General features: G+C 38.8%; 1 protein-coding gene across 1 annotated transcript in view; it reads left to right on the top strand.

The window, feature by feature from the left end:
- LOC132494286 (U3 small nucleolar RNA-associated protein 25 homolog) overlaps nucleotides 1-12443 on the top strand; it is a 720475-nt gene extending 708032 nt beyond the window's left edge. Inside the window, exon 6 of the mRNA XM_060105293.1 lies at nucleotides 12262-12443. Coding sequence (XP_059961276.1) covers nucleotides 12262-12404 — 143 coding nt within the window. The 3' untranslated portion in view covers nucleotides 12405-12443. The remainder of the gene's footprint in view (nucleotides 1-12261) is intronic.
- Nucleotides 12444-15183: the final 2740 nt, after the last annotated feature.

Here is a 15183-nt window from a genome sequence, read left to right as displayed (position 1 = left end):
AGTTAGACAGAAACTTAGCAGGTATGGTTGAAAGAAGACAGGACTTGGAGTCCTAAGTCCAAAGCCTGAGTGATGAAATGAATTCTCCTCTCCTCTAGATCTAGGTTTGTGTTTAGAAAATGAAGAAGAGCACTGCACATTTTGATGGTTGATTTCTGGACTTAATGATGACCAAAGAGTGGAAGTTTACCAGGGAGCTATTCTGCAATGACATAAATTATTGATTCAAAATCAAACCTTTAGTATAAATTACTGATTCAAAATCAAATCTTTATCATGTCTCCCTTGCATCAGAAGTCTTTCCCACTCTTCATTTCTTTTTAAACCCTTTCCTGTCTACTCTTGGCCAAAGCTTGAAGCCTGATTTAACATTTGGAAAGAAAATAATGAAATAGTCATAACAGCAATTCCAATGCCTACTGAAACAGAAGCTCTAAATAATTTTTCAGATAATTTAGGAAATTAAAAACATTTACATCCTAGGGCCTCCCTGGTGGCGCAAGTGGTTAAGAGTCCGCCTGCCGATGCAGGGGATACGGGTTCGTGCCCCGGTCTGGGAGGATCCCATATGCCGCGGAGCGGCTGGGCCCGTGAGCCATGGCCGCTGGGCCTGCGCATCCGGAGCCTGTGCTCCGCAACGGGAGAGGCCACAACAGTGAGAGGCCCACATACCGCAAAAAGAAAAAAAAAAAAAAAAAAAAAAAAAACATTTACATCCTAGATGCAAAGACAGAAGTTACTTGTGTAATAAAATAAATGGTGAGACAAAAGGTTTCTGGTCAAGTAGATTTGTTTAAATAGGAACACTAATCTGAGTTCTACCCCTGTGCTAAAACCCAGTGACAGGTTGCATACAGCTTCTAAAGGGATAGTTCAGTGCATTGGGTCAAATTCATGCCCTAAAATGTGGTATTATTAGTAGTACTAGAAGACAGAGTGTGACTGTCTTCTTTGGGACATAGATGAAGACCCCAAGATAGACAATATCAAGGACAAGTTATGTAGAATAAGATATTATCTCAGTCCTTGGGACAGGTCATCCAGGATAGAACAAGAAGTAGATTTATTATCAAGTACATGAAGCCAGAGACAGTAAGCAATGAGTGGTAGTTGGTTAAAATAGACAGGTTTTAGAAGTAGAGGCACGGATGTAGAAAACAAACTTAGGGTTACCAGGGGATTGTGGAGGGGAGGTTAAAATGGGAGATTGGGACTGAAATATACACACTACCCTACATAAAATAGATAACTAATAAGAACCTGCTCTTCTTAGCACAGGGAACTCCACTCAATACTCTGTAATGGGCTATTTGGAAACGACTCTAAAAAAAATACAAGTGGGGCTTCCCTGGTGGCGCAGTGGTTGACAGTCCGCCTGCCGATGCAGGGGACATGGGATAGTGCCCCAGTCTGGGAAGATCTCACATGCCGTGGAGCGGCTGGGCCCGTGAGCCATGGCCACCGAGCCTGCGCGTCCGGAGCCTGTGCTCCACAACAGGAGAGGCCACAACAGTGAGAGGTCTGCGTGCCGCAAAAAAAAAAAAAAAAAAAAAAAAAAAAAGTGGGTATATGTATATGTATAACTGTTTCACTTTTCTGTACACCTGAAACTAACACAACACTGTAAATCAACTATACTCCAACAAAATTGTTTTCAAAAATAGGTTTTAAGAACCATAGTCAGGGAGCAGTGTGGATTGGAAAGACCTGACAAGAAATATTTCTGCATCCTCAGACAGTGCTCCCCAAGCTGGCTATTGCAAGGGTGAGCATTTAAGAGATCTTTGACATAAGGAGGACATGAGATTAACAATCTATCCCAATGTGCATGAATTATTCTCCTCGGGGCTATCAGAAATCAGATGGCATCCTAGAGCAAGGGTCAGCAGATCTTTTCTGTAAAGGGTCAGAGAGTAAATATTTTGGATTTTGTGTACCATACGTATCCGTTGCAATTGCCTATCTGCTGCTGTAGCACAGAAACAGCCATGCACAATACCTTAAGGAATGGGTGTGGCTGTGTTCAAGCAAAACGTTATGCACAAAACCAGGAGTCAAGCGAGATCTGATCAGTGGGCCAGAGTTTGCAGACCCCAGTTCTGGGTCAGTGTTCACAGCTGAATGAGTCATGAGGCCTTAAGTTCCAGTTCTCATTGTACTACTTTCTACCTGGGTGAACTTGGGTTCATCCTTTTATTTATATGGGCCACTATGTTAGTCAAGTTTCTCCAGAAAAAGAGAACCAACAGCAGGTGTATACAATGTGCCCATATATATTGATAGATATAGATCTAGATATCAATATTGATATCTAGATCTATATCCATATCTATATAAAGATAGAGAAAGAGAGAAAGAGATTTTAAACAATTGGTTCACACAATAATAGAGGCTTGGTAAATTCATAATCTGCAGGTTAGGCTGTCTAGAGACTCTAGGAAGAGTTGCAGTTCAATTTCTGTAAGTCTTCTGGCAGAATTCCTTTTTGCCACAGGGAAGTCAGTCTTTGTTTTATTAGAACTTTAACTGATTGGATGAGGCCCACCCATATTATGGAGGATAATCTGCTTTACTCAAAGTCCACCACCAATTTAAATATGAATTTCATCCAAAAACACCATCACAGGGACTACCCTGGTGGCACAGTGGTTAAGGATCTGCCTGCAAATGCAGGGAACACGGGTTTGAGCCCTGGTCTGGGAAGATCCCACATGCCGTGGACCAACTAAGCCCATGTACCACAGCTACTGAGCCCGTGCACCTAGAGCCCATGCTCTGCAACAAGAGAAGGCACCGCAATGAGAAGACTGTGCACCACAACAGAGTAGCCATCGCTTGCTGCAAATAGAGAAAGCTCACAGGCAGCAACGAAGACCCAACACAGCCAAAAATATAAAGAAAGAAAGAAAGATAGATAGAAAGAAAGAAAGAAAGAAAGAAAGAAAGAAAGAAATAATTTAAAAAACACAAAAATGCCATCACAGAAATATCCAGAATAATATTTGACCAAATAACTGGGTATGGTTGCCCAAACAAATTGACATGGAAAATTTACCCCCTAAGCCATAGTTTTGTCATCTTTTACTGAGAAATTTGACTTATCTGAACTATTTTCATACCTAGAAGATACCTTCTACAGGCAACATGATTTGGCGCCCAAAGCCATAAGTTAGAGCATTTCATTCCAGGTCCCTCCTCAAATATCCATGATAGGTAGAAATTGGACATCAGTAGTTCTTGAAATCTCCCCAGTGAATATAATATGCAACCAGGGCTGAGAATCTGGAGATGTAGAGAGAATTTAAATTGAACTTTAGTTAAACAGTAAAACAAGCTCTGACTCTACTGGCTGGAGCTAGACAAGGGATATGCATTTAGTGGGATGAGAAGACAAAGAACACTAGGGAGTAAATCAAATGCTTTACACCTGTGCTTAGCTAATTGTTACTCAGATAATTCAGACAATCTTACAGCATCTGAACCCTGAAATTCCTTAGTTCTGTTTACAAAAAAGTAACTCTTCAAGTAAGTGAACTCTGAGAATCATGTAAATCATAAAGAAAAAGAAGAAATCTTATTTTCTGAAGTAGTTGATTTCATATATACTGTTTCACTTTCATGATATTAACTAGTTATCTTTCTTCCCATTTTATGTTTGAGGAAAGTAAGGCTTTAAAAATCTCAGTCATTTTCTCAAGGTCACTTGTTAAGGGTGTGGTAGGCAGCATAATGGCTCCTAAAAATGCCCTCACCCTAATCCCTGGAACCTATTAATATGTTACCTTACATGGTGAAGAGGACTTTGCAGATATGACTGAAGTTATAGACCTTGAGATAGAAAGATTATCCTGGATTACCTCATGGAACAAATCTAATTGCACGAGTCCTTAAAAGCAGAAAACCATTCCCAACTGTAGAAAGAGAAAGATAGAGATGACTTAATAGAAGCAGAATCACAGCGATGCAACATTTTGGGTTTTGTAGGTGGAGAAAGGGGACTCTGAGTCAAAGACTATAAGTGACCGCTGGCAGCAGATAAAGTCCAGGGAACAGAAACACCCCTAAGAGCCTCCAGAAAAGAATGTAGCTCTGTCAACACTTTTTTTTTCTTTTTTAACCATCTATATTGGAGTATAATTGCTTTACAATGGTGTGTTAGTTTCTGCTTCATAACAAAGTCAATCAGCTATACATATACATATATCTCCACATCCTCTCCCTCTTGCATCTCCCTACCACCCTCCCTTCCCTATCCCACCCCTCTAGGTGGACACAAAGCATAGAGCTGATCTCCCTGTGCTTTGTGGCTGCTTCCCACTAGCTATCTATTTTACATTTGGTAGTGTATATATGTCCATGCCACTCTCTCACTTCATCCCAGATAACCCTTCCCCTCCATGTGTCCTCAAGTTCACTCTCTATGGCTGCATCTTTATTCCTGCCCTGCCCCTAGGTTCTTCATAACCAGTTTTTCTTTTTTTTTATATTCCATATATATGTGTTAGCATATGGTATTTGTTTTTCCCTTTCTGACTTACTTCACTCTGTATGACAGTCTCTAAGTCAATCCACCTCACTACAAAAAACTCAATTTCATTTCTTTTTATGGCTGAGTAATATTCCATTGTATATATGGGCCACATTTTTTTTTTTTTTTTTTTTTTTGTGGTACATGGGCTTCTCACTGTTGCGGCCTCTCCCGTTGCGGAGCACAGGCTCCGGACGCGCCGGCTCAGCAGCCGTGGATTATGGGCTCAGCCACTCCGCAGCATGTGGTATCTTCCTAGAGCGGGGCATGACCAGTGTCCCCTGCATCAGCAGGCGGACTCCCAACCACTGTGCCACCAGGGAATCCCTGTGCCACATCTTTATCTATTCGTCTGTCGATCCTGCCAACACTTTTACTTTACTCAATTGAGACCAATGTCAGACTTGTAAGGTAATAAATTCACCTTGTTTTGAGTCACTAAGTTTTTGGTAATTTGTATGAAAGCAATAAAAAACAAATACAGAGGTTCTACAAGAGCCAGGCTATATATTTATACTTAAGTATTTCTGAAATGAATTTAACATTGTGATTGACAGCAACAGCAGCAGCTTCCATGGGATCCCATCACACACCTGAGGAAAAGCAGCCTAATACAAAGCAGTGACAGCAGCAGGTCATTGCCCCACATTTGGAGTAGTGGGGCACCTGTTCTACTGTAGCAGCAGCATAGCCTGAATGGGAAACCATCCTCCTGTGGCACTAGTCCCATCAACATTAGTGTAATCTGCTAGCATCTGCTGAGCCAACAGGCCCCACATATACAAACCCTCCAACTCAGCAGCATTAAGTGAGCCAGGCTCAGGGTTTCCTGAAACTCATATCCAATGGCACTTGAAAGATCAGATATCACCTACACTTATGAAAACATAAAAAAACAAAAACAGAACACTGGGAACTTCAGAAAGAAAAGGGGAACAATGGAATGGGTGAAAACAAATGGGGTAAATAGAAGAGACTATCATTAGTCTCATGAGTTTCTTAAATACTATATGATGGTCAAAGCAAAAATTAGGACACCATCTGATGTGGTTCTCAATGTAGAGAAAGGAAATACTACAGAAAATCATACTTTAAAACTGGGGAATATTAAGAGACCTAAATGGAAGTAAAATTTTGAAACTTCACTTGAAGTCATAAAACACTGATTCCAGTAGACTATGATAAGTTACATATGTATACTGTAATGCCAAAAGCAACCACTAAGAAAAGTATACACACAGTATACACAAATGATTATAAATAAATAAATTTAAATGGGCTTTTTAAAATTGTTTAAGTAACCCACAAGAAGGCAAAATAAGAGAAACACAAGATTGAGAAACTAAGGTAAAAGACAAAACAAAAAATAAAATGGTAGACCTAATCTTTAACATAGCAATAATTACATTCACTGTAAATGATCTAAGTAACCAAGTCAAAGACAGAGATTGGAAGAGTAGATTAAAAAATCACAAGCATGATCCAAGTATATACTGTCTATAAGAAGCTTACTTTAAACATCATGATATAGGTAGTTCAGAGTAAAAGGATGAAAATGATATATCATGTGAACATTAATCAGAAAAAGCAGGAATGGATAAATTAATATCAGATAAAGTAGATTTCAGAGCAAAGGAAATTATTAGGGGCAAACAGGGTCATTACATAAAGATAACAGGAATAATCCACCTAGATGACCTAGTGATACGAAATGTGTGTGCACCAAACAACAGAACTTCAAAATACATGAAGCAAACACTGAAAAAGGTAGTAAAAGGAGAAAATTTTAAATCCACAATTATTATTGGAGACTTCAACACAGCAATTTATAGAACTACCAGACAGAAAAATCAGCAAGGAGATGGAAGAGCTGAAAACATCATCAATCAACAGGACATAACTGACATTTAAAGAACACACTCAATAAGAGCAGAATACATATTCAAGTGTCCGTGGAACATTCACTCATATACCATATACTGGGTGATAAAAAAACATTAGCAGATTTAAAAGAATTAAAATCATAGAGAGTATGTTCTCTAGCCATAATGGAATCAGACTAGAAATCAATAACAGAAAGACAACAGGAGAATCTTCAATCACATGAAAACTAAACATCACAATTCCAAAGAACTCATGGGTAAAAAAGACAGCGTCAAGGAAAAAATTGTTAATGCATAGAATAAAAGAAAATGGAGATGTAACAGATCAAAGTTTGCGGAATGAAGTGAAAGTAATGCTAAAAGGGAAGTTTATAGAACTAAATTGGGAAATAAAATATTTCAAAGCAATAATCTCATTTTCTATGTTACAATAGTAAAAAAGGAAGAGGAAAAAACACTAAACAAGCAGAAAGAAGGAAATAATAAAGATGAAACAGAAATCCATGAAACTGAAAACAGGAAAATGGGGGGGGGGGAAATCAATGAAACAAAAGGCTGGTTCTTGGAAATAAACAATTTAATCAATAAACATCTAGCAAGACTGATAAAGGTAAGAACAGAGATGGCACAAATCACAGATATCAGATATGCAACCAGGGATACCATGACATATCCTGCAGGTTAATAAGGGACAAGTTATTATGAACAAGTCTACACTCTAAATTCAAAAATGTAGATGAAATGGGCCAATTCTTCTACACCCAAAACTACCAAAACTCAGCCAAGATGAAATAGATAATCTCAATTTTCCTGTAACCATTAGAAACACTGATTTTTCATCTAAAAACTCCCAAAAGAAATATGCAGGCTTAGATGTTTCACTTTTACCCAAGACTTAAAGAATGAAAACCAATTTTACATGATTTGATAAGAAATAGAAGTAGAGGGAACTGTTCCTAATTAATTTTATGAAGCCAGTATTACCTTGATACCAAAACCAGACAGGAATAGTATAAAAAGAAGAAGACTATAGACCAATATGTTTTATGAAACTGCCTGTAAAGATCTTCAGCCAGATATTAGCAAATTAAATCCAGAAATATATAAAAAGAATAATATATCATGACCAAGTGGTATTTATTCCAGTTATGCAAAGTTGGTTAAATATTTGAAAATCAAACAATGTAATCTACCATATCCAATAGATTAAGGGGGAAAAGTCATGTGATCCTATCCATTAATGCAGAGAAAGCATTTGACAAAATCCAATCCCATTCATGATTTGGCACATATATACAATGACATATTACTCAGCCATAAAAAGAAACAAAATTGAGCTATTTGTAATGAGGTGGATAGACCTAGAGTCTGTCATACAGAGTGAAGTAAGTCAGAAAGAGAAAGACAAATACCGTATGCTAACACATATATATGGAATCTAAGAAAAAATAGGTCATGAAGAACCTAGGGGTAAAACAGGAATAAAGACACAGACCTACTTGAGAATGGACTTGAGAATATGGGGAGGGGAAAGGGTAAGCTGTGACAAAGCGAGAGAGAGGCATGGACATATATACACTACCAAACGTAAGGTAGATAGCTAGTGGGAAGCAGCCGCATAGCACAGGGAGATCAGATCGGTGCTTTGTGACAGCCTGGAGGGGTGGGATAGGGAGGGTGGGAGGGAGGGAGACTCAAGAGGGAAGAGATATGGGAACATATGTATATGTATAACTGATTCACTTTGTTATAAAACAGAAACTAACACACCATTGTGAAGCAATTATACTCCAATAAAGTTGTAAAAAATAAAAATAAAGTTAAAAAATTTAAAAAAAGAAGAAAAAAACCCCCAAGAAAACTAGGAATAGAAAAGGAACATACTGAAACTCATCAAGAGGATCTACAAACAACCTATACCGACATTATATTTAACTGTGAAAGACTGAATGCTTTCTCTGTAAGATCAGAAACAAGGCACCGATATCTGCCCTCACCACTTTTATTAAATATATTAATGGAGGTTCTAGTAAGAAAATAAAGCAAAAATAAATAAATACATAAATTTAAAAGTTAAATTTTTAAAACATTTACTTAAAAGATAAAAGGACTATTCCTACTACGTTGAATAGGAAGGAATATATCCTACTGAATGTTGAACAGTAATATATACTACTATATTAAATAAGGAAAAGTAAAACGGTATCTGAAGAGGAGATGATAATCTAAATGGAGAAAATACCAAGGAATCCACAAAAAGCTTGAGAAATAATATTAGTTTGTAAATGTTTTAGAGTACAAATCGACACAGTTTTATCAAATTATATATTAATAACAAATGTGTAGAAGCTTAAATAAAAATATGTGATGCCATTTACAACTGACCTAAATAAATACTTAAATATAAGCCCAATAAGACATTTATAGGTCCTCTATACTGAAAATTACAAAATGCTGATGAAGAAAAATTTAAAAGTCCCAAACAAATAGTGAGACATACCTTGTTCATGGATTAGAAAACACAACATAATAAAGATGTCAATTCTCCCCAAGTTAAGAGGCTTAACAGAGTTACTCTTAAAAGGCCCTCAAGGTTTTTGTGGATATAGACAAGCTTATTCTAAGATATATATGGTAAGAAGAGGCTGAAGCATAGCTAAAACAATTTGTAAAGGAAGATTAAAATGGGAGGAATTCATCTACCCAATTTCAAGATTTTGCAGTAATGATGGAGGGTAGATACACAGATCAATGGAATGGAATAGAGAACCCAGAAATAGACTGACATAAATACATTTAACTTGTTTTTGACAGCAGTGTGAAAGCTATCAAGGAAGAATAGACTTTTCAAAAAATGGTACTGAAACAGTTGGACATCCCTCAACAAAAACAAACAAACAAAAAATGAACCTTAACCTAAACCTCCACACCTTACACAAAAATTAAATCAAAGTGGATCATAATCTTCAATGTAAAAGCAGGACATTTTGAGAAAAAAAAAATAGGAGAAAATCTTTGGCATCTAGAACTACGTGAATAATTCTTAGACTTGACACCGGAAGTATGATCAATAAAAGCAAAAATTGATAAATTGGATCTCATCAAAATGAGTTAAAAATGCTTCATAGAAGATCATTTTAAGTGGATGAAAACTCAAATTACACAGTGGGAAAACATATTTGAAAATCCCACATGAGACAACTGACTTGTATCTATAATATACAAAGAACTCACCAAACAACTTAAAAAAACCCAACTAGAAAATAGGCAGAAGACAGGAACAGACATTTCATGGAAGAGAATATACACATGGAAAAGAAGCACATGAAAAGATGCTCAACATCATTAGCCATTAGGGAAATGCAAATTAAGACCATAATGAGATATCAGAGAATAACTAAAATTAAAGGATAGTGACAACATCAAATGCTGGTGAGTACATAGAAAAATGATATCACATCACTGGTGGGAAAATAAAATGGTTTAGCCACTCTGAGAAACAGCTTGACAGTCTCTTTTAATCCTAAAAGTAGATTCACCCTACAACACAGTAATTGTACTCTTGAGCATTTATCCAAAAGAAACAAAAACTTAATTAAGTTCCCACAGAAACTTACACATAAATGTTCATAGCAGTTTTATTTATAACAGCCCCAAACTGGCCACTACCCAAATGTCTTTCAATGGATGAATGTTGAAACAAATTGTGATAAAATCTTATGATAGAATACTACTGAGCAACAAAAAGGAACAAATTATTAATATATGCAAAAATTGAAATGAACTTCAAGGGAATGATGCCGAGGGAAAAATTTTAAAAAGCCAATCTCCGAAGATGAAGTAATTCATGATGATATTTACATATTATTCTTAAAATAACAAAACTGTGGAGATGGAGAACAGATTAGAAGTTGCCAAGGGTTAGACATGGGGGTAGAAAGTACAGCGGGGGATCTTTGTGAGGTTTTTGTGGTCCCAGTACAAATAATACACCAATCTTGGTTTTAACCCCGAAAGATGTTTAAAAGCAATTCCTAATAAGAGGTGTCCAGATATTTAGCAATGGCAGCAGATTAGAGGTATAGCTACCCAACATGACAGCTTCAAAACAGATGGTACTAATTCAATGCATATGTTCATTTTAAAAAGGCCAATCACAATACTTAAATGGTATATATCTTAACGATATTATTCTAAGGATCCAGCTATACCAGATGGACTAGCAGGATTTTCTGTACATTCAATCTTATTTAAGACAGTATATCTTATAATAAGACAGTTAAAAAAAGAAAAAGAAAAAAAAAACAAACCAACTACAGTTGGATATTCTCATAGGAAGATGAGGTGAAAATATGTAGCAGCGGTTCAAAAGCTTAAGCAGTGGCACCTAAATTTGGCTGCACATTAGAATCATCTGAAGCACTTTTTAAAAACCCTCACACCAACAGTTGCTCATCCTAAACCAATAAAATCATTTAAAATCTCCTCAGACGATGCCATTGTCTAGCCAGAAGTGAGAACCAGCGGACTAAGCAGAAGGGGATGTTTCTACAAAGATTTCTTAACAATAAGTTCTTTCACCCAATCAGATTTACCTTCCTGCAAAGGGGTAAAGAAGGCTAGATGTTGTCCATACTTGCTTAGCTTTAATGAGCACTTGTGACTTGCCCAAAACCTAGATCATGTTTCCCCTAAATTTCATGTGATTTCCTAAGTTCTTCAAATCCAGGGCTAAGGGGTTTGCCAGGATGAGATTTTAAGTGCTCACACAGGGGAAGTCCCTGGCAAACCAGGACAGAGGTCACTCTACATTGAAATGTAAAGCATCCTAAATAACCCTGCCACTGCCCCCAGATACTAGTCTGTGCCAACCAGTGGAGAAAAGGCATTCTCCATTACTACCACGGCAAATACTGCTGTACTTGCCTTGGCTACTCCCTATCTTTTCCAGGCGTCTCTCCCCTTCACCTGCTGGTGGACGCTTTGGCAGCTGCCAATGCAGATATTTTCAAACTTTAAGGTGAATAAAAATCATCTGGAGGGCCAGTTATAACAGAGATCACTGAGCCCCACTAGAGTTGCTGATTCCATAAGGCTGGGACAGGGCCCTAAAACTTGAATATCTGACACATTATCAGGGGACGCTGGTAAAGCTGGTCAGGTTGTTACCGAATGCACGTTCGTGTGTCTGAAGCACAGTGAGGCCAAACAAACCAAAAGGTTGCAGTCTGGAGCAGAGAAAGGTTTATTGCAGGATCTAGCAAGGAGAGGGGTGGCCCGTGTTCCAAAAACCCTGAAATCTCCAAAGGATTTCAGCAAAGCATTTTTAAAGGCCACGTGAGGGAGGGACGTCCCAGGGAATGTGATCAGCTCGTGCACAATCATCTGACTGGCTGATGTTGAGGCCACAGGGCAGGTAACATTATCCATCCTGAGGTGCCAGAAGGTCTGGGGGCTGTGTGCTCATGATCATCAAAGAGTTAATTTCTTCCATTGGGTGGCGGTTTTTAGCATCTGAAAACTCAAGAAATATGCCTGAGATACTATTATCTGAGGACTTCAGAGAGGAACTACAGCAGAGGCTATGGGGGATGGGTCTGTCCTAGGAAGGCCCCATAGGGTACTGCTTGGTTACAAGGTGACCATACTTTGAGAACCACTACTCTAGTGGCTTGGAATGTTAAAGTAATGGAAGAATCCCTTCCCAGATCTAGATTCTAGTATCACCAGCTATTTTGGTGGGGGGAAGGGTAAGTTTTGTCCTTGCTTGGACTTCTTGTTCATTTATATCAAAGCCTATTTGAGGCAGTGCACTCGGCAGTCCTGCAGATCTGTCTTTTGCTTCAACAGTGTTTGGAATGAACAGACCCAGGGACGCTCCTTGCTCCAGCCCCCGACCACCCTCCAACATTTCTTCCTGTCGCAACCTTTGGAATCAGCCACTCAGCTATCCTCAGCCTCCAGGACAGGCCAACACCGTTTTTGGAGCTTAGCTCCTTATCACTGATCAACCACGAGTTCCCAGGTTCGTCAGAATTATTCCATCGAGGTGGAGGGCGCCATCCACCGCCTGTTCAACATGCATCTGTGGACACTTACCTCTCTCTAAGCTTCTATTTCCACAGCAACAGTGGGACTCTGGACAATGGGGGCCACATTTTTCGCCAACTGGCTGAAGAGAAGTGTGAGGGCGCCCAGCGACTCTTGAAAAATGCAAAACAAGTGCTGCGGCCGCGCCCTCTTCCAGGGTGCGCGGAAGCCTTCTCAAGATGAGTGGGGTAAACCCCAGGACACTGTGGAAGCCGCCATTCTTAGGGAGAAGAACCTGAACCAGGCACTATCGGATCTGCGTGCCCTGGGTCCTGCCCACGCAGACTCCCACCTCTGTGACTTCCTGGAGAGCCGCTTCCTGGAGGAGCAGCTGTAACTCATCAAGAAGATGGGCAACCACCTGACCAACCTCCGCAGGCTGGCTGGTCCGCAGGCTGTGCTGGGCGAGTATCTTTTCGAAAGGCTCACGCTCGAGCACAAACAGGAGTCTCTGAAGTCCAGCGGCCTCTGAGGAGCCCCTCTGGCGTCAGAGCTTCTGCCTGAAGCCCAGCTTTGCAGCCACTAGGCAGCTTTGTAACCGCCCTGGAGCCCTCTCCCAAGCCTTGGACCAAATGGAAACAATAACGCTTTTTGTAGAAGGAAAAAAAAAGCCTAGTTGAAACACAAACAGAATAAAGAGAAAAAAAGAAATATATATATATATATTCATGTTCTTTTAACATATGAATTGCCCCACTTTATCTGTGTGAAATACGTTTGTTCCCGTTATTGGGCTGGTTCTCAAGCTTTGCTGCTCGTATGAATTACCTAAAGAGCTTTTTTTTTTTTTTAAGTATTAAATATTTTTTAAAATTAGTTTCTGCTTTATAACAAACTGAATCAGTTATACATATACATCTATTCCCATATCCCTTCTCCTAAACAGCTTTTAAGAGAAACTTTGGTGTCTGGGTCCCAGCCCCAGAGATTTTGATTCAGTAGGTCTAGGGAGGAGCCTGGGCACGGGGAGGTCTCAGAGCTCCCCAGGTGATTCTAATATGCAGCAACTTTGTGAACCACCTCTTGGCTTCAATCCAGCTAGTGATCAGATATTAAATCTAAGACACATGGGCTAGTGCGTGAGCTCTGCTGCTAGGCGTGTTCCATTTTCTTCCTCCTGGAAGATTCGTGCCAGGGAAAATGATGGATAGTTGTGTTACTTCTCTGAAATGGATAGAAATTTCCAATTAGCGTGAACAGGGGAGGGTGAATGGGTGAATGCAATAAGGTGTATCATTTATGTATTTCCCTATGTGTATGGCTAGAAGCTTTTGCAACTGACCTCTGCCCTACTTTTCATGCGAATGGTAATGCTTGTCCTCCTAATGCAGCTGTAAACTTTATCAGCCCTTAGGTAGACAGCATCACAAAATATTTACCCCTCCCCACTGGCCCTCTCTCAAGCTTCACTCCCCTTCCCCAATACACAAATGTACATCAATGTGCTGGAGACCAATATCAACATACTGACCTTCAATTCTTCTACTTTGCAGCTTCCCTCTTATCAGGAGATGTCAGCATTTAGTGCCCAGAGGAGGCATTTCCAGTCATCTCAGCTTAGAGGTCAAATATCCAGATATCCAAATATCCAAAGTAAAAAAGGTTAAAGAAAAGAAGAAGAAGAAGAAAGCAAGGAAGAAAAGAAGGAAACAATTTTCTTATCTCATAGTAATAAGGCAGTTTCCCTTAAAAAAATAAAGACTTAAGCCTTAAATTCTCTTTCCTAATCAAAATGTGCTTTTCCATCTTTAGACTATTCCTCTTATATCCTGTATTATTCATGATGTTTAATTCTTGAAATAGCACATGGCTGAAAACAGAAGCTAACCTCTTGTCCACTATGAATTAAATCTTCTTTTCCTAGGACCCGTCTACAATGTACAATTTGGGGTTTGCCAACATAATTATTTTCTCTGAAATAAGGTACAGCATTTTGCCTTTTCAATATATAGTTATATAATACATTGTTAACACAACATAGTTAATATAGTCAATAGAGTCAATACAACTATAACAGAAATGATATGATGCCACTTTGGTTATTTTCTTCATCCATGTAATTCTGAAATTTGACAGTATAGTTTTCATATTCTAATGAGCTGAGTATTACCTTTGCAAGGATAGAAAAATAAAATAACTTCATAATATTCTTGTGTGGTTTGCCCCTGGGGTGGATTACCATAATGGGGGCATATTTGAGCCTTTCTCCCAGTCATTAAAAAACTTCCAGCGAGTAGCCCCTTGTCCTCTCCAGGAAATTGCGGGAAAGTATCTTTAATCACAATAATCCTGGGGGGAGAAATCTCGGAAATAAGACATCTGCTTCTGTGCCTTGTTGTTCTGCACAACAGCAATGATTGCTTTAGCAGCTTCTATTGCCATATGTGTATAGTAAGTAAATGAACATAAAATTGCATGAACGCATAAAAGAAGGATAAACCCACCCAGTTTAACAAATCCACTCTCTCACCTGCTGTGCCCTGAAACGTGAAAGAAAGAATCACGGGATCATAAGGATTCATAAAATAACAGTCTCTGTTAACAATATTGACAGGAGGTATAAGGATGATTTGTCTGATGTGGGACCAACAGCTTAACTGCTTAATTCTTTTTTTTAAGGGCAAATCATTCATTTATTGTTTAAAGATTGCAAGACAACATCTGAATTTTTGTAGCCCAATT

This window comes from Mesoplodon densirostris, chromosome 7, assembly GCF_025265405.1.
Source record: "Mesoplodon densirostris isolate mMesDen1 chromosome 7, mMesDen1 primary haplotype, whole genome shotgun sequence".
Lineage (NCBI taxonomy): Eukaryota > Metazoa > Chordata > Mammalia > Artiodactyla > Ziphiidae > Mesoplodon > Mesoplodon densirostris.
Note: the sequence above shows the minus strand (reverse complement) of the source record. Positions and strands in the feature narration are given on the sequence as shown.